This window comes from Bos grunniens, chromosome 1 (assembly GCF_055505025.1).
Source record: "Bos grunniens cultivar Pamir isolate PY7600 chromosome 1, Bosgru_T2T1.0, whole genome shotgun sequence".
Classification (NCBI taxonomy): domain Eukaryota; kingdom Metazoa; phylum Chordata; class Mammalia; order Artiodactyla; family Bovidae; genus Bos; species Bos grunniens.
Window position 1 is genome coordinate 3,519,684 of NC_141165.1, and position 25,788 is coordinate 3,545,471.

Genomic DNA, 25,788 nt, shown 5'->3' on the forward strand with positions numbered 1-25,788 from the left:
ATAAACGAATGAAAGTGTGATGATCTAAGACCTACGGGGCACGGAAAAATCAGTGCTAAGAGGGAAATTTATAGCAATACAATCTTACTTTAGAAAACAAGAATAATCTCAAACTACCTAACCTATACCTAAAGCACCTAGAGAAAGATGCAGAAACAAAACCCAAAATTAGTAAAGGAAAAAACTCATAAAGATCAGAGCAGTAGTAGATGAAACAGGGATGAAGAAATCAATAGAAAAGATCAATGAAATTAAAAGCTGGTTCTTTGAAAAGATAAAAAAAATTGGTAAGCGTTTAGGTCTCAAGTCAAAAAAATTAGAAATGAAAAAGAAGTTATAAGCAACACCACAGAAATAGAAAGGATTGTAAGAGACTGCTACAAGCAACTATATACAATAAAATGGACAACCGGGAAGAAACAGACAAGTGCTCAACACGGCACAGTCTTCCAGGAGACGGAAGGGAAGAAACAGCAAATATGAACAGACCGATCACAAGCGATGAATTGAAACTGTGAATTAAAAAAATTCCAACAAACACAAGTTCAGAACCAGATGGCCTCAGGGGCAAATTCTATCAGACGTTTAAAGAAGAGTTAACCTGTCCTTCTGAAACTATTCCAAAAATTTCAGAGAAAGGAACACTCCCAAGTTCATTCTATGAGGCCACCATCACTCTGATACAAAACCCAGACAAAGATATCACAAAAAAGAAAATTACAGGCCAATTCACTGATGAACATGAATGCAAAAATCCTCAGAAGAAATCCTAGCAAACTGAGGACTCCAACAGTCCACTAAAAATTATACACCCTGATCAAGTAGGGATCTGTCCCAGGGAAGCAAGGATTCTTCAGTATTTGCAAATCATCAGTGTGATATACCACATTATCAAACTGAAGAATAAAAATCATATGATAATCTCAGTAGTCGCATAAAAAGCTTTTGACAAAATTCAATACCCATTTATGATTAACACTATCCGGAAAGTGGGCACAGAACGAACCCACCTCAACATAAAAAAATCCAAATGTGATATCGTTCTCAACGGTGGGAAGCTGGACGCACCTTCCCTGAGATAAGGAGCAAGGCACGGACATCCTCTGTCACTGCTCACACTCAACACGGTTTTGGGAGTCCTATCATGGCAATCAGAGAAGGAAAAAATAAACAAAAGGAATCAAACTTGGAAAAGAAGTTAAAATATCTCTATTTGCAGATGACATGATACTATACACAGAAAATCCTAAAGATGCCACCAGAAAACTACTGGAGCGCATCAGTGAATTCAGTACAGTTGCAGGATATAAAATTAATACACAGAAAGCTACTGCATTTCTGTACACCAACAACACAAAATCAAAATCAGAAATACAGGTTAAAGAAACAATCCCATTTACTATCTAATAAAAAAGAATAAAATATCTAGGAATAAAGAGGCAAAAGGTCAGTACACAGAAAACTAAGATACGGATGAAAGAAACCGAAGACAACACAGACAAATGGGGGAGATGCACCATGTTCTTGGACTGAAGAATCAATGCTGAAAACCAGTATCTGCCCAGCGCAATCTACAGATCCAATGCAATCTCTGTCAAATCACCAATGGCATTTCCCACAGAATCAGAACAAAAAACTGTACAATTTGTGTGGAAATACAAAAGACTCCAAACAATCAAAGCAATCTTGAGAAAGAAAAATGGAGCTGGAGGAATCACGCTCCCTGACTTCAGACTATGCTACATAAATACAGTAATCAAGACAGTATGTACTGATTCAAAAACAGAAATGTAGATCAATGGAACAGGATCTAGAAAGCCCAGAGGTAAACCCAGGCACCGTGGTCACCTCAGCTACGGAAAAGGAGGCAAGAAAATAGACTGGTGAAAAGGCAGTCTCTTCAGTAAGGGTGCAGTGAAAACTGGACTGCTGCACACCCAGAATGAAATTAGAATATTCTTTACAAAAAATACATAAAAGCATACATAAAAATAAACTCAGAATGAATTAAAGAACTATATGTAAGACCAGAGACTACAAAACGCTTAGAGGAAAACAGGCGCAACACGGATATAAATTGCAGCAATATCTGTCTTCTACAGGAATGAAAAGAAGAAGAAAAATAAACAAAGGGGAATTAATTAAAGTCAAAAGCTTTTGCACAGACAAGGAAATGACAAAAACAACATAGGAGAAAGTATTTGTAAACAATGTGACTGACAAGAGCTTAATTTCCAAAATTTACAAACCGCTCATGAAGCTCAAATATATATATATATATATATATATAAGTAACAATAAAAAAATGGGCAGAAGACCTAAGTAGACACTTCACTTCTCCAAAGAAGAAATAGAACTGGCCAAGAGGCACATAAAAGGATGTTCAACATCGTTAATTATTAGAGAAATGCAATCAAAACTGCCATGAGGTATCACCTCACACCCCTCAGAACGGCCATCATCAAGAAGTCTGCAACAGTAAATGTTGGAGAGGGTGTTGGAGAAAGGGGACCCTCCCCCACTGTCGGGAATGTAAGTTGGTACAACCGCTATGGAGAACAGTAGGGAGGTTCCTTAAGAAACTGTAAAAAGAGCTACAATACGATCCAGCAATCCCACTGCTGGACATGTATCTGGAGAAAAACATGGTTGAAAAGGATACATGCGTCCCAGCTGTTCACTGCAGTGCTGCTTCCAACAGCCAGACCATGGAAGCACCTGAAATGCGCACTGACAGCTGAATGGCTGAGGAAGACGTGGTACAGATATCCTGGGATGTTCAGTTCAGTTGAGTCGCTCAGTCGTGTCTGACTCTTTGTGACCGCATGGACTGTAGCACGCCAGGCCTCCCTGTCCATCACCAACTCCGGGTGCTTGCTCAAACTCATGTCCATCAAGTCGGTGATGCCATCCAACCATCTCATCCTCTGTCGTCCCCTTCTCCTCCCACTTTCAATCTTTCCCAGCATCAGGGTCTTTTCCAGTGAGTCAGCTCTTCGCATCAGGTGGCCAAAGTATTGGAGCTTCAGCTTCAGCATCAGTCCTTCCAATGAACACCCAGACTGATCTCCTTTAGGATGGACTGGTTGGATCTCCTTGCAGTCCAAGGGACTCTCAGGAGTCTCTTCCAACACCACAGTTCAAAAGCATCAATTCTTTAGCACTTAGCTTTCTTTATAGTCCAACTCTCACATCCGTACATGACCACAGGAAAAACCATAGCCTGGACTTGACGGACCTTTGTCAGCAAAGTAATGTCTCTGCTTTTTAATAAGCCGTCTAGGTTGGTCATAACTTTCCTTCCAAGGAGCAAGTGTCTTTAATTTCATGGCTGCAGTCACCATGTGCAGTGATTTTGGAGCCCTCCAAAACAAAATCTCTTACTGTTTCCACTGTTTCCCCATCTATTTTCCATGAAGTGATGGGACCAGATGCCATGATCTTAATTTTCTGAATGTTAAGTTTTAAGCCAACTTTTTCACTCTCCTCTTTCACTTTCATCAAGAGGTTCTTTAGTTCTTCTTCGCTTTCTGCCATAAAGTGATGTCATCTGTGTAGCGGAGGTTATTGATATTTCTTCTGGCAATCTTGGTTCTTGAGTAAGGGGATATTACTCAGCCATTAATAAGAATGAAACAATGCCATTTGCAACAACATGAATGGACCTGGAGAGTATCACACTATAGGGATTAAGTCAGACAGAGTAAGACAAATATATGACATCACTTATATGCAGAATCTAAAAACATGATACAAATGAACTTATTTACCAAATAGAGACAAACTCACAGACTTAGAAGACAAACTTGCTGTTACCAAAGGGAAAACGTTGGGGGGAGGATAAACGGGGTTTGGGGCTGACATGTACTCACTGCATATTGAAAACAGATAACCAGCAAGGGTCTACTGTGTAGCACAGGGAGCTGTACTCAATATTCTGCAATAACCGAAGCTGGGAAAAGAATTCTGAAAAGACTAGATATACATGTGTAACTGAGTCACTCTGCTGTACACTTGAAACTAACACAACACTATAAACCAACTATACTCCAATAGAAAATAAAAACGTAAGGTGTTACAGAACCTCCTCCCACATCTGTGACGAAACGAGCAGAAAGAGTAAAAGTGGAAAACAAACACGCGAACATGAGCAGCCACCCCAGAGACCAGAGCGTGACAGGATTTAGTAAATGTCTAAAACCCACAGAACTCATACTGGTAATCCATAAAAATGCTGAAAATTCTAACAGTCAGCCGACCTGGAGAGATACAAACTGTCTTTCTCGTTTTACTTCTGTTTGATGAAGGAGAAGAGGGGAAGGGAAGCAGGAGGTGACATGGGACAGTTAGGGATGGGGCTGACACAAAACTAGAAAACCAGACACAATGTACAAAGCAATGATTTTTAGAAAGTGCAAGACAGGGAGCCCTGGGAGAGCAGGTCCAGACGCAAGGTCAATGCAAGGGGAGCTTCCCAATCGAGCCCAGCAGTCTGCTCCCGAGCTCAGGGAGGCGAGGTGCCGTCAAGGGTAACAGAGAAGGAGGGAGGGACACAGCAGCAACTGGAAATACACATGTCCAAGGAGGGAGAGGACGCCACGAGCACAGAAGGGAGAGCGGGAAAGTGGAATCAAGACCCCACTGGACAGGGTCGGCGGCAGATGAGGTGCTGTGGAGGATACAGCAATATTGCTTGAAGACGCAACTCTAGAAACTATAGAAAAAGAAACGAGCTGCGAGGCCTCAGTCAAATGAGCAGTCACTGTGACTTGTGGGACAACATCAAACAGCACATCCGCACACACGAGTCACCGGGGGAGGCGGCAAAGGGCAAAACGGAAACAGATTTAAAGAAACAGTGGCTGAAATGTTGCCAAATTTGATGAAAACTATAAACCCACAGATAGAAAACTCTTGAAGAAGTCTAAGCAGAAAAAACAAAGCCACACTAAGACCCATCATGACCTCTTTAAAAATCTAAAAAAAGTAAAGACCCAACAAAAAGATGCTCAAACTCTATATATACACTCACTGGCTCACCAAATTGACGGTATCGAGTGTTGACAAAGGTGTGGGATGACTGCAACTCCCGTAACACTGCTGGGGGGATTCTCTATGGAACGGTTCATAAAGCACGTGGCAATTTCCTACAAAATCTGACACACCCACAGTTACCAAGTGAGCAATTCCACTCACAGAAAACAGAAACTGTATGTTCACCCAAAGACTTGCATGTGGATGTTCACTGCAGCTGTATACATAATATGTGAAAACTAGAAGTAATCCAAATGTCCCCCACCAGTGAATGGACACAGTGTGGCACACCCAGAGGACAGAACACTATTTATTAGGAAAAAGGAACAGCTTACTGAAACATCAGCTTGGATGACTCTCAGAAATGTTCTGCTGAATGCAAGAGGCCAGGCACCAAGATTACTAGTACACGCCTCCATGTATGTGACATTCTGGAGCAGGGGAAACCACAGAGACAGAAATTAGACCAGCAGGTGGCCGGCAGGGGAGTTTCCTGCAAAGGGGCAGAAGGGGACTCCTGGGGATGACAGTCATCACTGTGGCAGGCTGCATGACTATACACATTTGTCTAAATTCACTGAATTGCACGGTTAAAACTGGTGAATTTTATTTTACGTAAGTTATACCTCAATAAAGCTCATCAAAAAAGAGAGTGGTGCTGACTATCTAATGAGTGTGAGGCCTTGAGGGCTGGTTTCTGAATTAAAGAGGCAATCAGAAGTCAGTGGGAATGAATGACACCCTCTCCCCAGTTATCAGCAGAAACCCTAGGACAGGACAGAGACAAACTCTGAGAAAGCTGGGCCTGGAGAATCCCACAGACTGTATAGTCCATGGGGTCACCAAGAGTCGGACACGACTGAGCAATTTTCACGAGGAAAAAAATCACTCCAATTTAACTAGGCTACAATGCAAAGATTCCATGAATTATATGACATACAAAAATATCAAAGATGTGAAAAACGGGGAAAAAGTATGACTCAGAAAATAAAATATATCTCTATTCACCCATCCGTATGCATATAAAACAGTTCCTGGAATAAGGTCACACGTTTAAAAGCAATTATTTCTCGGATGGAGGATCTGAGGTCATTTAAAAACTTATCTTTTATACATTAAAAATGTTCTTTATAATGAAGACATGTTCACAAAAACAAATGATTTTTATTCAAAGGAAAAAAAATGAAGTAAATATGACAAGATGTTGGGCTTCCCTGTGGTCCAATGGTTAAGACTCCACCTGCCAATGCGGGGGACACAGGATCGATCCCTGGTCCGGGAAGACCCGCCCCGCCGCGGGGTAACTAAGCCACAACTGCTGAGCCTGTGCTCCACAACAGAGAACCCGCGCTGCGGGGAGGAGCCCACGCGCCGGATCCAGAGAGCAGCCCGCCCTGGTTGCGCCTAGAGAACGCTCAGGGCAGGCAATGAAGGCTCAGCGCACCCAAAACACATACATACATAAACCTTTAAAAGAAAGTACGCCAAGATGTTAACAGTGGGTCCTTCTGGGTGTGGGATCAGATAGACATTTCTCCTTCATCCATGTCTGCATTTTAAAGTAATCCTTAAAACCGAAAAAACTAAACGAAGCCAGCAGAGACTCATGAAACCTGGGCTGGACACCCTCGGATGAAAGCCGTTTCTGGCCAGGGGTCTCATCGGCCATGCCCACGCTGCGAGCCCTGCATCTCGCGACCACCGGCCGCCCTGCCTGCCGCGCGGCTCAGGTGCGCGCGCGGATTCGGAAGGCAGCTGCGGCCTCTGCTCGGCGCTCGGTTTCTCGGGAGCCCCCGAGGCCCGAGGACCCTGTCGGCCAGGAGTCCTGAGGCCGCCCCGAGGCGCTGGCCCCGGAGGCCTGCGGTGCGGCGCGGGAGACCACGCGTTAGGCGCCCGGGCGACTCCAGGGCTGCTCGGCACGTCCGGAGGGGAAGTCTGGAGGCCTCCCCAAGCCTCTGTGCCCCCACGAGGGCGCCCGCTGCCCACCACGCACAGCCCCGGAGGACCAGCCCCACGCAAAGAGCAGGTGAGGAGAGGGACGCGAGAGACCCACACCCTCCTGCAGGAGAAGGCTGGGAGCTCAGCGCAGGCCCACGTCTAAAGCTCCGCGAGCACTGGACTGCCCAAAGGACGTCTGCACCCGTGGAATACGCGGCCACGAACGAGGCCCTCCCGCCGAACAGAACAGACAGGCAGGTCTCTGCAGCCCTTCCGCACTCCAGGCCGGTTCTGCCGTGCGCAAGTACCGCCGCGAGCAAGTACTACCCTGGAGACTTCCAAAACCATAACCCTGGCCTGTGCATTCGTTTCCATATGAACAGAAGTCTGAGAAAGTTAGTTCTTTCTCCTGGACATAATTCCTAAGAAAATGGTTTCCTCAGTGCAGCCGCTCGGTTCAACTTCCCGTTTCTAGAATCGGAGCCATTACTTTGCGCCCGCTGTTTTTCAGGACTGTGTGCACCGGGCTTCCCTTTCCAGGGGTCCTCAGCCCAGTGCTTCCCAAACGGTAATGCGCCTAAGGATCCCTGGGATCTTATATAAAAAAAAGCCAAATGAGCCTTTGTTCCTATCAGGGCTACACACTATGGCGCCATTTTCCCCTGAGGTTTGCAGGAAGTTCAGAGCCTACCAGCAACTTGTAAAGCCAAACGCCTCTCCACAGTACAGTTTACTATCTGCCGTTTACTGAACTACAAGTGATCAGAGTTAAATACTAAGCAGAAGATCTAGAGCTTTTAAAAAGTACATGTGTAGGAAGGGAAGTATTTGAAGAAGTTCAGAAAATGACTTTAATTATACAAATGAGTAGGGGCGTTAAAGTGCAAGTTGGCTAGCTTGGGAAGGGTGACTTCTCATTAAATGAAATAAGAAAACTGTCTGCTGCAGGGTGGATCCTTTAACTTGAGGGGGAACAGGAAAATTAAAAGAGGCAGCTGTGATAATGTCTTTAAAGCTTTGAATTCAACAGAGAAGAAAGCTGGGAGGGTGAACCAGAGAGTAATTTTACATTGAGTTGTCCAAGGTCCAGACAAATCATATTTCTGTGTTATTATTATTCAAGGTCCCAAACACTGAGATGAAGAAAAGATCATTGAGATAAAAACACAAAAATGTTCCAAGGCACATGCTGCTGCTTAGCCGCTCAGTCGTGTTCCACTCTGTGAGACCCCCTGGACTATAGCCCACCGGGCTCCTCTGTCCATGGCGATTCTCCAGGCAAGAATACTGGAGTGGGTTGCCATGCCTTCCTCCAAGGGACCTTCCCGACCCAGGGCTCAAAACCCGATTTCCTGCATGGCAGGCAGATTCTATACCATCTGAGCCACCAGAGAAGCCCCAAGGCACATACATAATAATATTTTTTAAAACGTGTCTTATGATATGCAGGGTTTCCCAGGTGATTCAATGGTAAAGAATCCGCTTGCCAATGCAGGAAATGCAGGTTTGATCCCTGGGTTGGGAAGATCCCCTGGAGAAGGGAATGGCAACCCACTCCAGCATTCTTGCCTGGAAAATCCCAGGGACAGAGGAGCCTGGTGGGCTACAGTCCATGGGGCTGCAAAAGTTGGACACGACTGAGCAACAACATATTATATATACCACAGAGAAAAAGGCTGAGGGAATGTACAGCAAAAGACCCTGGATGGTGAGGCTATGTTTACCTATGGTTACGCTAGTTTGACATTTTCTATAATGAAAATATATTACTTTCATGATAAAAATAATAACAGTTAATTTTTAAGTGGTCATGCTGAAAAAGAGAGATGGAGGGAAGGAGGAAGGAAGCAGATAAAACAGTTAGGGAGGGAAATGTCTTTCAAACAGCAATTCCCTTCACATACTTCTTTCGAGTACGCCCCCCACGATTCTTTCCTTTTTTTTTTTCTGGGATCACATTAATATTAAGGCTGTGATTATACTTTCAAGCGTTGAATGAAATTTGAGGAAATAGAATCTTCCAATTCCCAGTCGTTTCTCTGTAATCAGTGCTGTTTCCAGTGCAGCGACTGGCAGCTATGAAGTCTGCAGTGTTTCAAGGGTGAAACGCAAGGCCCTTTCCCTTCCTGGCAGGCCCCACAACGTGCCAGCCACTCAACCCCTTTTCTCCCCGTGAGCCGCCTGCGCAGCAACCGTGCCGCAGACTCTCCCGAAAGCAGAGTCCTCACTGGACTTCCGTGACGACACTGCAGCCTTGATGGGCTGGTGACGCACAGCGCAGGAAACAGGATACAAAGGAGTGGGAAGCAGCACTCGGAAAGGGCTGCAAACTCAGGACGCCCGAAATGGCTCGGAAGTACCTTTAGGATGGTGATGTTCCAGGTGAAGCTCTCCACGGCCTTCTGCAGCTTGCGCTCCTTCAGGCCCTCCTTGGTGCCGATGCTGTGCAGGTGCTCATGGAACTCCATGGCTGAAAGAAGCAGAACGACAAAGGACGTTACTTCCCCACCCAGTCGGTGGTAATGGGCCAGCAATATTTATCTTTCTAGGTATAGCTAGAAAGATTCCAGTCTCCACTGAGATTTCACAGAGGACGAAATAAGAAAGTTCCAGCGGGGGAAGCAATGCCAATTCACAACCCCAGCGAGGCAGACAGCGTCTCTGAGTGCATGCCTGTGGACTGGGAGGCTGCCCAGGGCACAGATGACCATCCACATTCTTCCTCTAGAGGTGGGGGCGCTGAAGAGACTCAGCCAGGTTCAGAGACTGAGGCTGAGGGAGAGGGAGGGACCCTGGACCAGGGCCAGGCTTTGGAATCTCGGAGGCTGATTTTAGCTCCACCGAGGTCTCAATGATGCTTTTGAACTGTGGTGTTGGAGAAGACTCTTGAGAGTCCCTTGGACTGCAAGGAGATCCAACCAGTCCATCCTAAAGGAGATCAGTCCTGAATGTTCATTGGAAGGACTGATGCTGAAGCTCCAATACTTTGGCCACCTGATGCGAAGAGCTGACTCATTGGCAAAGACTCTGAGGCTAGGAGGAACTGGGGGCAGGAGAAGGGGACGACAGAGGGTGAGATGGTTGGATGGCATCACTGACTCAATGGACATGTGTTTGGGTAAACTCCGGGAGTTGGTGATGGACAGGGAGGCGTGGTGTGCTGCAGTCCATGGGGTCACAAAGAGTCGGACACGACTGAGTAAACTGAACCAAGGTCTCAATGTTGGCAGTTTGGGATGAAAAAAAGTACAAAGCACTGTTTCCTGTCCCAGTGAGATGACCTGAGGTCCCAGACCCCGCCTGCAGCAGAGGGGAGAGGGCACCATAACTCTGTATAATTCACATAATCAGTGCACATTCCTCACCGCCATTCAAAGCAGCGTGAATGCGAGAGTGGTGGGACGTCCTCTTCCTGATTTAATATCATTAAAACTCGGGGGGTTTTCTTTACATATTCACTTGCAGTCAGTATCCCATCGCTGGCCAATGGGAACCCTGCAGGTGGGTTTCTAAGTCCTTCTGAGGTCACTGATTAGCCTTTGACACATCCCTGGCTTCTGGCATAAGACATTCAAGAGTTAGCAGGTACACTGCTCACCTGGGCCTGGAGCCAGGCATTTCTCCAAGGACCTCTGGATTCTTACAGTGGAGAATGGAGCTCAAAGACCGCAATCTGGGGGCTAGGAGTGCTCACTGTTACTGGGTTTCCACTGTTTTCCAGGCTCCTTAGTGAACAGATCTTAGGCACAGGGCTATTTTTTTAAGGGGAGAATAAGATCTTGCTTGTACTTCTAATTCAAATTTACAGATACAATGTTTTCACTGTTTTTTTCCTTAAATCTTAGACATTTCTTTGGCAGATAATCTTAATTAACCACATCGACATAACTAATATTAAGACTGCTAAATACAATTTAAACTCTGCTTTTTTTTTTTGTCCTTAGAGTACATCTCATTGAGAATGTAATAAAAGCACAGTGTTCTAAGGTCAGTCAAGGTAATTTTCTTTACAGGTTATGTCAGAAAAAGTACAATTACGTCATTTGTTTCCTTTTTATCCCATTGTGTATGTGGGGGTGGGAAATGTTTTTGCTTCTTTGGATAAATTTTTTTTTTTTTTATGATTCCTAAGTCCAACTGCTTATCAAGGTGCATTCAGGTAAATCTTACTTTCTTCCTGGATTCCTCTACCCTAATCCCTCCCTCCCCCTGTACATTTTTATGCGTTTTTAGTTTATCTTTTATTGTCCTCTTTCTCCTTGAAGATCTAAGCAGAGGTGTCCATATATCCACAATCCCCCGTGTTTTGCACAAAAGCAGTGCAGCATGCACAGTGCTCTGTGGCTGTCCATGCAGCCATGGTGGGGATGGCTCGCTGCCCACGTATCAAGCCCTTCTCACCCTTTTCTGACACCTACAGAGCCCCCCACACACACTGTGGAGATGAGCCGCCTCTGGTTTAACCAGCCCTCACGGATGGACGTGGTCTCCAATCTTTCGCTGTTACAACCAATGTTGGAGCAGCTGTCATTTTACAAGACATTTCCCGTGCTCTTCTGTACATTTTTCCTGTTCAGTTGGGCACCCCAATTTCTCACTCCCTTTCTATGCATCATCGCTTCAAAGCAGTTCTTCACACAGTGACTGACAGGAGCTTTATTCCTTAGTGTCTTTAAACAGTGAACAAGGGCTGACATACAGGATAAATATAGTGACCTGCCAATCTAGTCTTGCTTCTTCTCCACTTTCTCTCTCCTAATAGGAGCCAGGGCCCTAATTCCTGTCATGCTAATAAAGCTTAAGAAGCTCACTGGTTTAAAAAAGGAACAGTAATTAGTAGAAGTCATTGCATTGTCTAGGAAACTCCCACACTGACCCTTCTCCTGCATTCGGCCTCTCTTTGGACAACGCCCCAGCTTGGTCACTAACCTCCCCCCAAGCCCACTGCTGGGAGCCTGGCACATAGAGGGCCGCATCCCCCATATCTGCTTCCTACCTTCCCTGGATGTGCTTGCTTTAATACACTAAAAAAAAAAGACAAATAATAACCATGACTAGGTGGCAATTATGTTCTAAAATCCAGGATTTCTGCTAAAGCAACACACACACACACATACACACACACACACTTCTCCCTGGTAGGTCTGAGAGGCTCCCTGGCACATGCCTTGATGACTCGGATGCACCTCCTAGAAGGTGGCCAGATGAGGCCCTGACAATAAGACCCCAGTGGTTCTTTAGTTTTAATATTTCGGCATCATCTGGACTTCAGGATATTAATCTTTAATATCCATATTTCGGGTAGTCTCAGAAGCACCACTGAGACTTGGAAGGTGGACGTCCAGATGGAACACGGAAAAGAGACGAGACAGGAGAGCGGGTGGAGCAGTGAGGCTCTGTTAACAAGGCTGAGCTCAGACAAGCATCCAGCCCAGACGCAAGGAGGCAGCTGAGCTCAGACAAGCATCCAGCCCAGACGCAAGGAGGCAGGCTTCAGAAAGGTCAGAAGAACGAGAGCCAGAGGCTGCCTTGGGAAGGACCGAGGACTCGGGAAGACAAGGCTGAGCTCAGACAAGCATCCAGCCCAGACGCAAGGAGGCAGCCTTCAGAAAGGTCAGAAGAACGAGAGTCAGAGGCTGCCTTGGGAAGGACTGAGGACTCAGGAAGAATAACAGTGCGGATGATTAAAAAGTGATGCTGATAAAGATGAAATGTGGAAACATAAGAAAACAAGTACAGCTGCCTAAGAAGCTTATATTCTACACGTCTGTTAAAGTACAGCCACGATGGAGAACAGTGTGGGGAGTCCTTAAAAAACACTAAGAATAAAACTACCATACGACCCAGCAGTCCTACTGCTTGGCATATTCCCTGAAAAAACCATAACTGAAAAACACACATCTACCCCGGTGTTCCCTGCAGCTCTATTTACAATAGCTAGAACATGGAAGCAACCTAGATGTCGGCCGACAGGTGACTGGATAAAGAAGCGTGGTACACGTACGCGGGGGACTGTTACCCAGCCATAAAAAGGAACACGTTTGAGTCATTCTGGTGAGAGGAACGAACCTAAAGCCTGTTATACAAGTGAAGTCAGTCAGAAAGAGAAAAAACGCGTATATATGCAACCTAGAAAAAGGGCGCTGATGGCCCTATTTGCAGGGCAGCAACAGAGAGACAGACCAGAGACAGAGACCTGCAGACACAGCGGGGGAGCAGGGCACGGGAAGAACCGAGCAGCAAGAAGCACAGCCGTTATCATACGGGAAGCAGACGGCCAGCGAGAATCACTGTGGATGCTGGGAACTCAGACCTGGTGCGCCATGAAAACCTGGGCGGGAGCTTCAGGAGCCAGGGCGCCTGTGTACGCCTAGGGCCGATTCATGCTGATGTGCGGCAGAAACCAACACGATATTGTAAGGCAATTGTCTTCCAATTAAAAGCAAAACATTTTAAAAGTGACATAAGACATTTCACCCTTATCTTCCCCTTCTTCAAATGGAGGCAAAAAGTTCGGGTTAGGGTGTGTGTGAGTCTGTGTGTGCAAGTGTGTGTGTGTGTGTATGAGTGTGTATGTGTGACTGAGCATGTGTGTGTGTGACTATGTGTGAGTGTATTTGTGTGTAAGTGTGTGCATGTGTTATTTAATAGTGAAGTTCTTTAAAAGTGGGCACAAAAAGTGATGAGCTGAAAAGTGGAAAATTATGTTAAAAATAGGAAAGCCTACATTTTAGAAAGTAGCCAAGACCATCCGTTCCATTGGCTGGCATTTCATTCCTTGGTCTGCTACACAACGTATCTGTTTCTTTAAAAGAATTTTCACATTATTAACTCACAGACTAACTTTGGTGAACATTCTGCCAGGCCGCTAACACGCAGCACAGGTTGACTTCGGATTTGAGGGGTTCTCACCTTGACTCACACAGCACGACTGTACTGCTCACTGCTCTCCGGTGACGTGCAGAGTCCAGGCCAGAGGCAAGACCGAGGGAAACAAAAGACCACTCACCAAGCACTTTGCACACACTGCATGGGACACTTGGAGAGAGGCTCTGGAACTTTCCTGAGTAAACGGTGAAGAAGAATTCGGAGGAGACTTTCAAGACAGGGAGATCACATCAAAAGCTCACCCTCTGCGTGTGGGGCAGCTCCTACAGGACAGCTCAGGGATGCTGGCAGGAAGACCCCATACTTTCAGAAAGGCCAATCAGCATTCTCAGAATGGGCGAGGGCAAAAGGCAGAGGCAGAAAGGGAGACAGCGCTTCCAGGACAGCGGCCGGCACCCGGGCAGGGAGTCGTGAAGGAGGACACGTTTCCACACTGGGAAACCCCACACAGGCGGTGTCACGGGGAACTTCGGAACCCCAGAGGGCAGAGAAATGGAGGGTGCTCGAAGGCAAAAGGCGCGTCTACCTGGGAGACCAAGCGGCTTGGCCCTGCCAAGGGGCCCCCAACACAGGGCCAACTCCTCTGGGAAGGCGCACGGCCGCCTCGTGACTTCCCGCAAGTTCCAGGCACAGCAGGCACTCCCCACACGCCCCAGGGTGACTGAACCCCAACAACTGGCTCCTTTCACCCCCGTGTCTCGGCCGAGAATAGAGACCTGTAAGCAGGACCAGGCCCAGGGCCAAAGCCGAACAGTAGGAGGCTGTGCGCGCAAAGGGAAGAGGGGGAGTCGCCGTGCAGCCGCAGGGGCAGCAGGTCAATTCCCTGGAACTAGCATCAGACTGTGAGCCTCAGATATGCAGACGGCACCACCCTTACGGCAGAAAGTGGAGAAGAACTAAAGAGCCTCTTGATGAAAGTGAAAGAGGAGAGGGAAAAGTTGGCGTAAAGCTCAACATTCAGAAAACTAAGGTCATGGCACCCGGTCCCATCACTTCATGGCAAGTAGATGGCGAAAGGGTGGAAACAGTGGCTGACTTTATTTTTCTGGGCTCCAAAATCACTGCAGGTGGTGACTGCAGCCATGAAATTAAAAGACGCTTACTCCTTGGAAGGAAAGTTATGACCAACCTAGACAGCATCTTAAAAGCAGAGACATTACTTTGCCAACAAAGGTCCGTCTACTAAAGGCTATGGTTTTTCCAGTACTCATGCATGGATGTGAGAGTTGGACTATAAAGAAAGCTGAGCATAGAAGAATTGATGCTTTTGAACTGTGGTGTTCAAGAAGACTCTTGAGAGTCCTTTGGACTGCAAGGAGATCCAACCAGTCCATCCTAAAGGAGATCAGTCCTGGGTGTTCATTGGAAGGACTGATGTTGAAGCTGAAGCTCCAATACTTTGGCCACCTGATGCAAAGAGCTGACTCACTGGAAAAGACCCTGATGCTGGGAAAGATTGAAGGCGGGAGGAGAAGGTGATGACAGAGGATGACATGGTTGGATGGCATCACCGATGGACATGGGTTTGGGTGGACTCTGGGTGTTGGTAATGGACACGGAGGCCTGGCATGCTGCAGTTCACGGGGTCGCAAAGAGTCAGACACGACTGAGCAACTGAACTGAATTGAGCATCAGATTGTGGACTTTGGGAATAAGTACAAGCTGAAGCAAGGCAGGCTCTGAGTTTGAGCTGACCCCACAGTGCCCACAGCAGACTCAGAGACCTTCCTGAAAATACTGGAGGACTTTCCGAGGAGGCAGACTGAGTGGAGCAGGAAAGTGGGGGAGTCACAGGGACCTTCTCCTCATATATATTCTATGTATATTCCGCCCCCCCTTTTTCCCCATGGTGTTATGATGTTGTTTATTACTCCTTTAATTTGTATAACCTTTCCTGCTTTTAAAAAAAAAGCACCTTATTTTAAAATACATTCACTTCATTTTCCTCATTTTACTGCTTAGTTGCACTGCAGTTTTTTCCACGCTTTAAATTCTGTTTCTGATGTTTTGTCTTTCATTCTGCATTTTTGGGAGTCTAGTTTTTAGTATCCATTTTCCCTTAAGGGTTTGATTATTGGCTTGATCGCTTTCTTCTTTCTTGACTCCTGCTGTTACTCATTTTTCCTCTCTTCCTTTCCCTTTGTAAGTGTGTGAATCTCTTCGGGTGTTCTTGGCTGTTAGATGCTCTTTCACCTTTAATCTTGGGGTTACGTCTTCTGTGTGGCCTGTGAAGTCCTGGTGCTGAAACCCCCGAGGTGGGGGACCCAAGTCCAGGACTCTGGACCACCAGGGAACTCCTGACCCCATGGAACATTAACAGGCAGAGACCTCCATTTGGGAACCAAGACCCAGCCTCCACCCAAAGGCCTGGGAGCTCCAGTGCCAGACACACAAGATGGTCAAGATCCTGTTTTTTAAAATGACTGGCCCAACTTACGTAATTATTTATTTCCAAATTATTTTATATTGAACCAGATTTTTTAAATGTTTTCTAGTTTCTTTTTATGAAACAATCAGGAGTATTTATGTGAAGAGGTAAAACTGAACTCTTATCTAGGATTTCTTTAACGACTGGACTTTTCATAATAGTTCCGTATTTCGGTAGTCAATATTCATAATACTAAGATACAAAAGGGCTCATCAATTTGGATAATGAAAATAATTTTTGATGCTTGAAGCATTAACACTAATTGGGCAGGCAGTAACACTTACTGACCACACACCATATACAGGTCATTTGACCATGGGTTGTGTTAAGTCCCACTAAGACCCATTACTTAAACATGCTGACCACTGTAAAAAGCTGCAGACTTCTGGAAGCACGGGAAGCAAGCCCGGGTAAGGGAACTAGTGCCTGCATTATCTGACAATCCTCTTATGCAGAAATCCTTGTGACTCTGCTTTGGAATACAATGGCTGAGTCTAGAGGCAGTAGTGCAGTAAAGAGGGCAGCAGCATGAAAATAATGACACGAGAAGACATAACTTCTGCCTTTTTAAAATCAATGCCAAAATAAACTCAGTAGGTGCAGCTGCAAATTAGGATTTTTGCATGAGGAAATATAGTATGTAAGGGAAATTTAGTAGGCTTTTGAGGAGTACATTATTACAATGTGAGACTTTACAAATAAATTACAAGCAACTGGCAATGTAAAGATGGCTTAATCTTTCGATATTTAAAAAATAATCAGCCAGAAAAGTTTAAATTTCTGAAAACTTGAGGACGTCCGTTCTGAGTTTTCACTAGTGACTGGACAGAAAATGAGAGTGAACGGCACCTCTGGTAGCTGACTGCCCTCATTCTGGTTGTGAAATCATCAGCAGTTATACATAACAAGGCAGAAAGGGAGTTCTGACCATGTCCTCGGTGGAGTAACAAGCATGCTGAACTCTGATTAAAGACAGGCGACTGTGGGTGTCTGTCCCCACAGACAAGGCCTGGGAGCAGCCAGGCCACTCAGCTGTGGCTTCGGGGTGCTAGCTGGGGTTCAGGACGCCTGGGCCCCCCTTACTTCTTCAGGAACAAGTCCTACGTGCCGGTCCTTGGGCCAGCTGAGGGAGGGAGGTTCTGCACCCCGCCTTCTTACTCACTCACCATTCTCTCCACGTGCAGGCACGCAGCCCTTTGTACTGCACAGAGGACATATGTGGGTTTCTACACGGCCCAGGTTTACCAGCTATCGGCGTGTCTTTTGTCCGCCTAGGCTGCTGGTATTCTGGGTGACAGGCCCTGCATCTGGGAAGGGAGTCTACACAGGCGTGGTGCCCAGATGCAGCTCCCGCAGGCAGGCAGCCTCGTAATAATGCTGCTAAGTGGAGCCTTCACGGGTCTAAGAAAGATAAGAAGAGAGGCAGGAAAACCACCCAAACCAGCTTCTCCTTAGCTGGTAGAGGACCATACGCTGCAGCTCCCCTTGGTGCCGTGGGAGATGCAGGCCAAGACAGCTTCTATGCAAGCTCTGCTCCCCGGCCTGTGACAGGAGGGGCTGACACAGGGCGCCTCCCGACGCCAAAACACGTGTGTGTCATCCGTGAGTCCTAGTTAAGAAAAGCCTCCCTTCTTCTGAAGATCGGCAGAATTTCATTCAAGATTTCTTTGTGACGACCATCAGCAAAATCAGTATTTCAAAGTTCCTAAGCATATTTAAAGCCATCTCATATTCTTACAGAAAGAAGGCCGCTCTTAGCTCTCACGGCCTGGTGGCCTCAGGGAGAAGCAGAGGCAGGCGGGCTTCCCGCCGTGGACCAGTCTGCAGGTCTCACAGCAGAAACCAGGCCAGCAACGCTGAGGCAGGAGGAAGAGGCGCTGTTTCTCTTTCAGGAGTAAGTTCTATTTCCCAGCAAGTATCTTCCAAATACGATGCCCACACATCTGCATCATAAATTTGCACGTTTTAGAGCCACGGGAAGTTGTTTGCCTGGCTTGGTTGTTTAACAAAGTAACCGTATCTGTTCTCTTCGTCACTGCCCCATTTCCTAGTCTGATCTGAACGAAATGGCACTGTGAGGGCCTCAGATGAAGCATGTTCCTCTTGCCCATGTTTTCTTCAAAGGCAGAAGGTCTCATTTGGGACAACCATTCAACAAGGCTGGCGAAGGAATCAGGATTCCCGGATTCTACGTCAACGATGCGATGCAGGTAAGACAAGAGATAACCGCTAATTCTGGTCAAAGAAATGGAAATCTCTGTTGAGTCTGAGCACACTTCATGTGAACACCAATACTAACTACATAAACAGTCTTCTGAAAAACATGATGTGATCAATTTCAACGTGCTACATCATGTAACAGTCAAAACATACAGTGTGTTCAAAAGCACGGAAGTCTGACGGCCGTGAGCATGTTACAAAAATCCAACAGTGTGCTTGGGAACGTGGACTGAAACATGGGTGAAAGTCCAAAAGGCAGCAAACGGCTGCATCCCCGGCACAGACCCAGCGGCGCCCGCTGCGACTGCCCTTCTGTCAAGAGGACTGTCTGAGCCCCAGCTGTTCCGCGCCAGAGACGCTCCGGCTAGGTTCCTGACTCCATGACCCCAAGTTTGTGTTCCCAGAAGAAAGCCACAGGTTATTTTTCTTCAGGGATGTTAACCAAGAAGAGAACCTGCTCGTGTCCCTCTGTGGTAACGAGCCTGAGAACAGGCCATCAAACAGCAGCAGTGGTAGCGGTTTCGTCGCTCCGTCGCGTCCGACTCCTGAGATCGCACGGGCTGCAGCCCGCCAGGCGCCTCTGCCCACGGGACTCTCCAGGCAAGAGTACTGGAGCGGGTTGCCATCCCCTTCTCCAGGGGATCTTTCCCAGTCAAGGCTCGAACCTGTGTCTCCGGCAGTGCAGGCAGATTCTTTACCCTGAGGCACCCGGAGAGCATCAAACAGAAGCCAGAAAGCAGATGGAAAGGCAGTGATCCTAAAGATTCTAGTTCATTCTGCTCTGAGGGAATGGAGCGCACAGGCCACGTGCATAAAACGGGAGGCCACTCCCGGGGCCCCCGGCGGACCTTTCCAATTGTAGCTACAACGTTAAATTTTAAAAATGGGAATGGCCGTGCAAAAATAGATTGATTTTTATGTAAAAAACTATATTTTAGAAATTTATTGCTTCTTTCCACATCGTCTCTCAAAAATTTAAACAGCTCAGATTTTTTATAGATGGAGGTATTAGTTTCACATAATTTTCCAATTATTCTTTCAAAACACTGTAATTTAAATACTTTGTTTTTGAGGGGCTTAAAGCTTAAAGACAAGAGATGAAATGCAATGCTGATAGATGATCACGTTTTCAAAAAGTTAATAAAGAAGTGTAAACCTTCTAAGATGATACATAATTACGTTAGCTGAAAACATGAGTGCAACTGCATATAATGGAGAGAAATTTCTACTCCCATCAAGTTTCCTGCTTCCCATCACAGATAAACCTAGATGAAAACCAAGCAGTCATAAAAACAAAAAATGTAGAATACATGATACATACAACCCTGAGATTGTATGTACAACCCAAAGAACAGGCTTTGATTTGAAGGAAAGGGAGCCTCAGGCAGAAGCATGGCAGCATTTCCTCTTTGCAGAAAATAAATGGCATTTATTCATGCCAAATATGAAGTGGATGACCTCTCAAACATTCTGGATAGAACGTCTATACCTATATAAATGATCTGAATCTAAAATATACCATGTAGCTCATGGTTCAAAATTTTCAGAAGCAGCTATAATTTTTAAAAAAAATACAAGAGACAAATCGATCTCAAATGTATACACTGAAAGATTCCTTTTTCACCTGAAACTTTACTCTGCTGTCCTAGAAAGCTCTTTTATCACACACATGTCCTGTGCAGAAATATTTTTTGTGTCTGCTGGAAACAGAAGCCAGAAGTAGGGATGTTTCAAACGGTGACAAAGGGAGATATGTATCGATCATTTTAACGTTTCAAATTTTCCAAATGAGGTTCAGTGAGCTACTTTCTGGAAGGTGGAATTCCACGGAACACAAGTCTGTCAGGGACCTCACTTTATCACTGTTTAAAGGCACCACGTGGTCTCAGCACACACCATCAAAGTACCCTGGGAACAAGAGAGGGATCATTTTTTCCACCTGATTCACAAGCAGAACCTGCTCAGATGCACGGGCTTTGTAACCCACGCCCTGTGCCCCCAGCCCCGGGTCTGAAGCCGGGTGCCCCCAGCGCTGGGGTCTGAAGAGGGGCACCTCCTGGGTGCAGGCGCCACAGGCCCCGTGGAGGTGCGGAGACTCCGGACTTCATGATTCTGTGAGCGGACGCGGCAGCCAGGGCTCCAGGGGCGGTGGTCCAGGCGTCACTAACCCTCCATGGGGCCCCTCCCCATGCCGCCCTCTAAACACGGGCTGGGGGCTCAGAGGAGGAGCAAACGGCAGCCTCCCCCACAGTGACACCCCCAAGATGAGACTCCCCCACCGGGGACCCTGTGTCTGGGCACTGGGGGAAGTCCCCCCACCAGCACCGGAGGCCCATACAAGCCCCTTGGGACGCCACCCTGCCCACCACTCCCTTTCCTTCTCCCCCTCTTATGTTTGACCGTATAAAAGTCACACGGCACAATAATTTAAAAAGCATAGACTGGTACACGGAGTGTCCCCACCCCCGGCCTCCTTGTCGCCTCCCCTGGGCAACCACTGTGACCTCCTCTCCAGCGGCCTCGTCCAGAGGGTGGGGCCCTCAGCAGTGCTCCGGGCTGCAGTCTCCGGTCGGGTCTTTGAAACACCTTAGCAAACAGCACCAACCCAGTCCAGTACACTTGCCTGGAGAATCCCACGGACAGAGGAGCCTGATGGGCTACAGCCCATCGGGTCACAACAGTCGGACACGACTTAGCAACCTCACCACCACCACCACCAGCAAATAGCACACACCACCTGCCTTGCCTTTTAATCTATGTCTGTGCACACACACACCCATACAGTGATACAGCTGGTTTTTTTACCTTTATGTATATATAGCATCTTCCTTACATATGTGTATACATGGAGTGTGTCTGTGCATACACACAGGTAAATATATACACACACACGACTTTTTTTAAATGGTTGCATAAGGTCTCATCACATGCGTCTGTTGTATTTAACAAGAACTCTACTACTGAACTTAGGTTGTAACCTTGAGGTTGTTCTCGATGTTATAAAGGAAACTCTATGCATAAGTATTTTCCTAAATATGTAACCAAAGCCATAGCATAAACTGAATAGGAACTGCTGGCTCAAAGTGTGCGTGGTTTGTAATTCTGAAATTTACTGCCATGTGGCTCTCATAGGTGTGGACCGGATCACACCCGTAACCACAGGAGAGTCCTCAGCGGCCCGGGTGCCCCACCCGTCAGTCATCATCCCTGTGTGCAGGGACTCTGGGGTCTCTGATGTGACTGGCTCTGAGCCACGCACACCGGCATCTCCCTGAAACACCCCGTCCTCTGGAAGCTCAGCGCCCTCCCACCCTGTCTGACTGCGCCCTGACGCCCCACACTTGCTCTCCTGTCTCTCCGACACCCACACACCCAGGACCAGGGCTCTGTCGTCTCTTTTCACCATCCTTCTCCGATGAGCTTGGTCTCCCAGCTTGGAAGACCACCTTTGCGCTTATGGTTTCCAAATTCATCGCGTCCAGTCGGGACTGCTCTCCAACATTTAGACTTGGAAGTCGACCAGGCTCGTCAAGTTTGACACGCCTAAAACCTCTGATCGCCCCCCTCCAGCCCTCTCTCCTGGGGCCCTCCCTGTCTTGGTAAAGAAAACCCAGCCAAGAACCCTGCAGGCCCACCCTCCTCCCTTTCTGCTGCCCTGCGTCCGATCCACAAATAAATCCTGTGAGCATGACCATCAGAGTATCCAGCGTGTGCGCATTCTGCATCAGCATCGCCCCAACCAGTCCGGGTCAAACCGCAGTGCTGGTCTGGCGGGCTAGGTGGGTAAAAAGCCTCCCGGGGGGTCCTCCGGCATCTGCATTTCCCTGCCCACCCACCGCGTGTCTGGTGCGGCCATGCCTCCGCCCTGACCGAGGAGGAGCGCCCTCTCGGAGAGCAGGGCCGGCCTCCCTACACCAGCCTGGCCGGTGCAGCCTGGTCCTGCCACCTCCACCCCGGCTCACGGCCCCTCTGCCTGAGATAATCCCCTTCTAGAGGCCTGAAGCGCTTGCTTGCCACCTGCAGTCAGGCCTGCACAGAAGTCACTGCTTCCCTGAGGTCTGGGCTGAACACCAGATTGAAAGGAGCCATCTGCCCCCAGCTCTGCCCGGCACGCCCTGTGCCTTTGGCCTCGCTGATCCCAGAACACTCGTCACTGACGGACACCGTGAGCGCTGTACTTACTCTGCTTCTTTATTTTCCATCGCCTACTACCTGACTTCCGCTTTGACAGGCCGGGTTGAGACACTGTTCCCATCTGTCCGTCTGCCGGCCACAGGTTTGCATCATCTACGGTGTGTCTGGACATCCTCTCTTTTCATTCTAGAGTCTTCTGAATTTCCCTGGCTGTGACCTGTGTTCCTGTTCTTTGCAGAGAACACGAGCTTCGGGGTTTCTGACTTCAGGAGTTCCTCCCATGTCAGAGACATCAGCCCTCCCGGGAACGCAGCGCTGGCATTTTCCTGTTTCTCATTTTTGGCGCAGCTGTGCTTCTGCTCGCCTTTGCCGTACAGAACTCTTCCCACGCGGCACAACCCATCAGGGTGCTTCGTGTGTGTGGACGTTTCGTTAGAGCTTCTGGATTGGTGTCTCCTCCGGCCTGCCGCTCCCACACCCGTCTGCATCGCGGCTACTGCTGACCTGGGCCCGGCTGCCCCGGGCACAGAGTCACCCTGGGTTTCCCCCTCCATCAGCCTTGCTCCCGGACAAGCCGCCCTCCCGGCTCAACCGCCGGCTGAGCTCTGGTCCCCCCAGCGCCCTCACGACTTCTTGGCGTCTGTGGTTTTACTGTGAAGTGGAGGGAAAGGCGATCTCTTTGCAACTCCATGGAATATCCAGCCCATGGAATTCTCCAGACCAGAACACTGGAGTGGGTAGCCTATCCCTTCTCCAGGGGATCTTCCCAAGCCAGGGATCGAACCCAGGTCTCCTGCACTGCAAGCGGATTCTTTACCAGCTGAGCCACCAGGGAAGTCACTGACTACCAGTTAATTGAAGTGCCTGGGGAGCATCTGGTGGCTCCTCAAGGAGAGGAGGGTGCTGAGGGCCTCAGAGGCCTTAAGGGACTCCGCGCCTCACCTTTGGAGAGCTCACTCTGCGCCGTCCGAGTCAGGCACGAGCTCCCCCGGAAGCGCGCCGATGGGCTGCAGTTGATGCGGCTGAGTCGCAGCGGGCTCACCTGTCAGCGTCCTCCTCCTAAGCGCCCGTGCTCAGGGCGTTCCACAACTGCTGCGTCACCCACCGATCTGAGGTCGCTGCACCCCGAAGCCCTGGGGCCACCAGGGAAGCACAGTGTCACTTAGAGGGAGCAAAGGGGGCCAGAGAAGCTGAGTGACTAACCCCACGCCCACAGCGGCACACGGCACGGAGCACCCGGCACCCGGGTCCCCGGGTCCCCAGGGACGAGCCTCCCGCTCCCCGTGGACCAGGGCTGAGAAACCGCCTGATGTACACCAACACGGAACTTACAGGCTCCTGGGATTCCTTTATCGAACCTTGTTAACAGAACACCTGTGAAGTGCTTCCAGGATGACCTGTACAGACGATCTTACGTGTGCTGTGTTGGGCAAGACAAGGATGTGAGCAAAGCAAGTGATGGATGGTGACAGGTCACTTCTCTGGAAACCCCGGCTCCTACGAGCACACTGAGCTCCAAAGAGTCTGCAAATGGACAGAGGGCTCCAAGCAGGCCCACCCTGCTCACGGGCGTCCTGCCTGTTCACCCCACACCGCGCGGTCGGGCACTCTGCCTCTAGGTAAGATGCACCTATCGAGCTCCCTCACAGGGAGAGGAATGGGATGCTAACAGGACCCCTGGAAATGGGATGCTACTCCTGGGAATGGGGTCCTAACAGGCAGAGCAGGAAGCCCCAGTGCGCAGTTTAAGGGCTCCCCCCAGAACTTAAGGCTCTTGGGGATATGGCTGCATCAGCCACCGCAAATAACAGACACGTCTCAGGATGACCCTGAGTCACCAAAAGTTCAGACGACTTTTGGGAGCCACATTTAAGGAAGCAGGGATGGTGTAGAACCCATTCCAGGAAAATGTCCATTAAAGGGATGGAAATGAAGAGTAAAGAAAGCTTCTGTTATTTCCGAGCCGCCTTCCGCCCCTCTGTACTCCATGTGGCTGCATCCCTGCCAACAGGGGACCCCCCTGAACAGGTGGGGGGTCCCGGGCTTTCTTTCGCTTAGAGCTCCATCGCCCCCTTCCTGACAGTCCTCCCCAGACAGCAGGTTACTGACTGTCCCACCAGACAAGGAGCTGGGCTCTTGCCCAGCAGGCGCGGACCCCACCTCTGCACCAGGCTCCCCGAGGCAACCACCTGCCTCACCCCCGGTCCCCAAGCTTGGGGGGTGGCCACGCCTGCTCCAGGACCACAGTGGTCAGGGACTCCTGCCACAGCTCCACCCCTCCCGCCCTCCTTTCCTCCTTCGTAGCCTTAGTAAACTCAATTAAAACTGAGCAGTGACTTAATGCTTGTGAGACATATGCACACATGCAGTTTAAAGAGCGAAGAGTAGTCCCCCATCCCCCTCTCCAGAAGCAGTCACGTCCAGCCCCTCTAGCTGAGTGTGTGTCCTTTTTGAGTACTTGAGTCCACGTTTCTTCTTTTAAGTTTTATTTATTTTTGGCTGTGCTGGGTCTGCGTTGCGATGTGGGCTTTACTCGAGCTGCACAAGCGGGGACCTCTCTCTGTGGGCGGCGCGTGGGCTCCTCGTTGCCGTGGCCTCTCATGTCCCGGAGCACTAGGGCGTGTGGCCTCAGGAGCATGGCTCACAGGCTCCGGGGCGCACACACACACTCACAGTTGTGCCACACACCCACAGTCGTGGCCCGCGGGCTTAGCTGCCCTGGGGCACGTGGAGTCTTCCCAGACCAGGGACTGAGCCCGAGTCCCCTGCACTGCGGGTGGATTCTTAGCCACCAGATCAGGAGGGAAGTCCCCCCGTATTTCTAAGCAACGCACTTCCACCGTTGAGACTTTTCTCCTAGGCATTGCCTATTAATGCCTGGGGGAAGCAAGCGTGGCCTCCTGCCCAGAGGAAGGAGGAGGACTGGGCTACGTTTAGCCTCCCCTACCGTCAGGACGCACACGACACGGGGCGTCCCCGCCAACTGGGATCCAATCGCTTCTGAATCCAGCTCTCCAAGGCTGTCCTCTCTTATCCCCGCCTAGTCCCCAACTCCCAAAGGCACGCAAGTCACACTGCAGGCTGGCTCCCCCTGCCACAGCCAGCTTCAGGCCCAGCTTTCTCGAGTCAGCTGAGCCAATTCTCTG

At 48.6% G+C, this 25,788-nt stretch overlaps 1 protein-coding gene across 4 annotated transcripts in view; it reads right to left on the reverse strand.

Moving 5' to 3' along the window:
• The window catches only part of PLCL2 (phospholipase C like 2), a 213,981-nt gene that overhangs the window by 25,464 nt on the left and 162,729 nt on the right, over positions 1-25,788 (reverse strand). For 3 of the 4 annotated variants that reach the window (XM_086377578.1, XM_086375974.1, XM_086376828.1), the window contains exon 5: positions 9,333-9,442. The exons of the other annotated variant lie outside the window; for it this stretch is intronic. In XM_086377578.1, the coding sequence (XP_086233704.1) occupies positions 9,333-9,442 (110 nt within the window). The remainder of the gene's footprint in view (positions 1-9,332; positions 9,443-25,788) is intronic. 4 annotated transcript variants of the gene reach the window in all.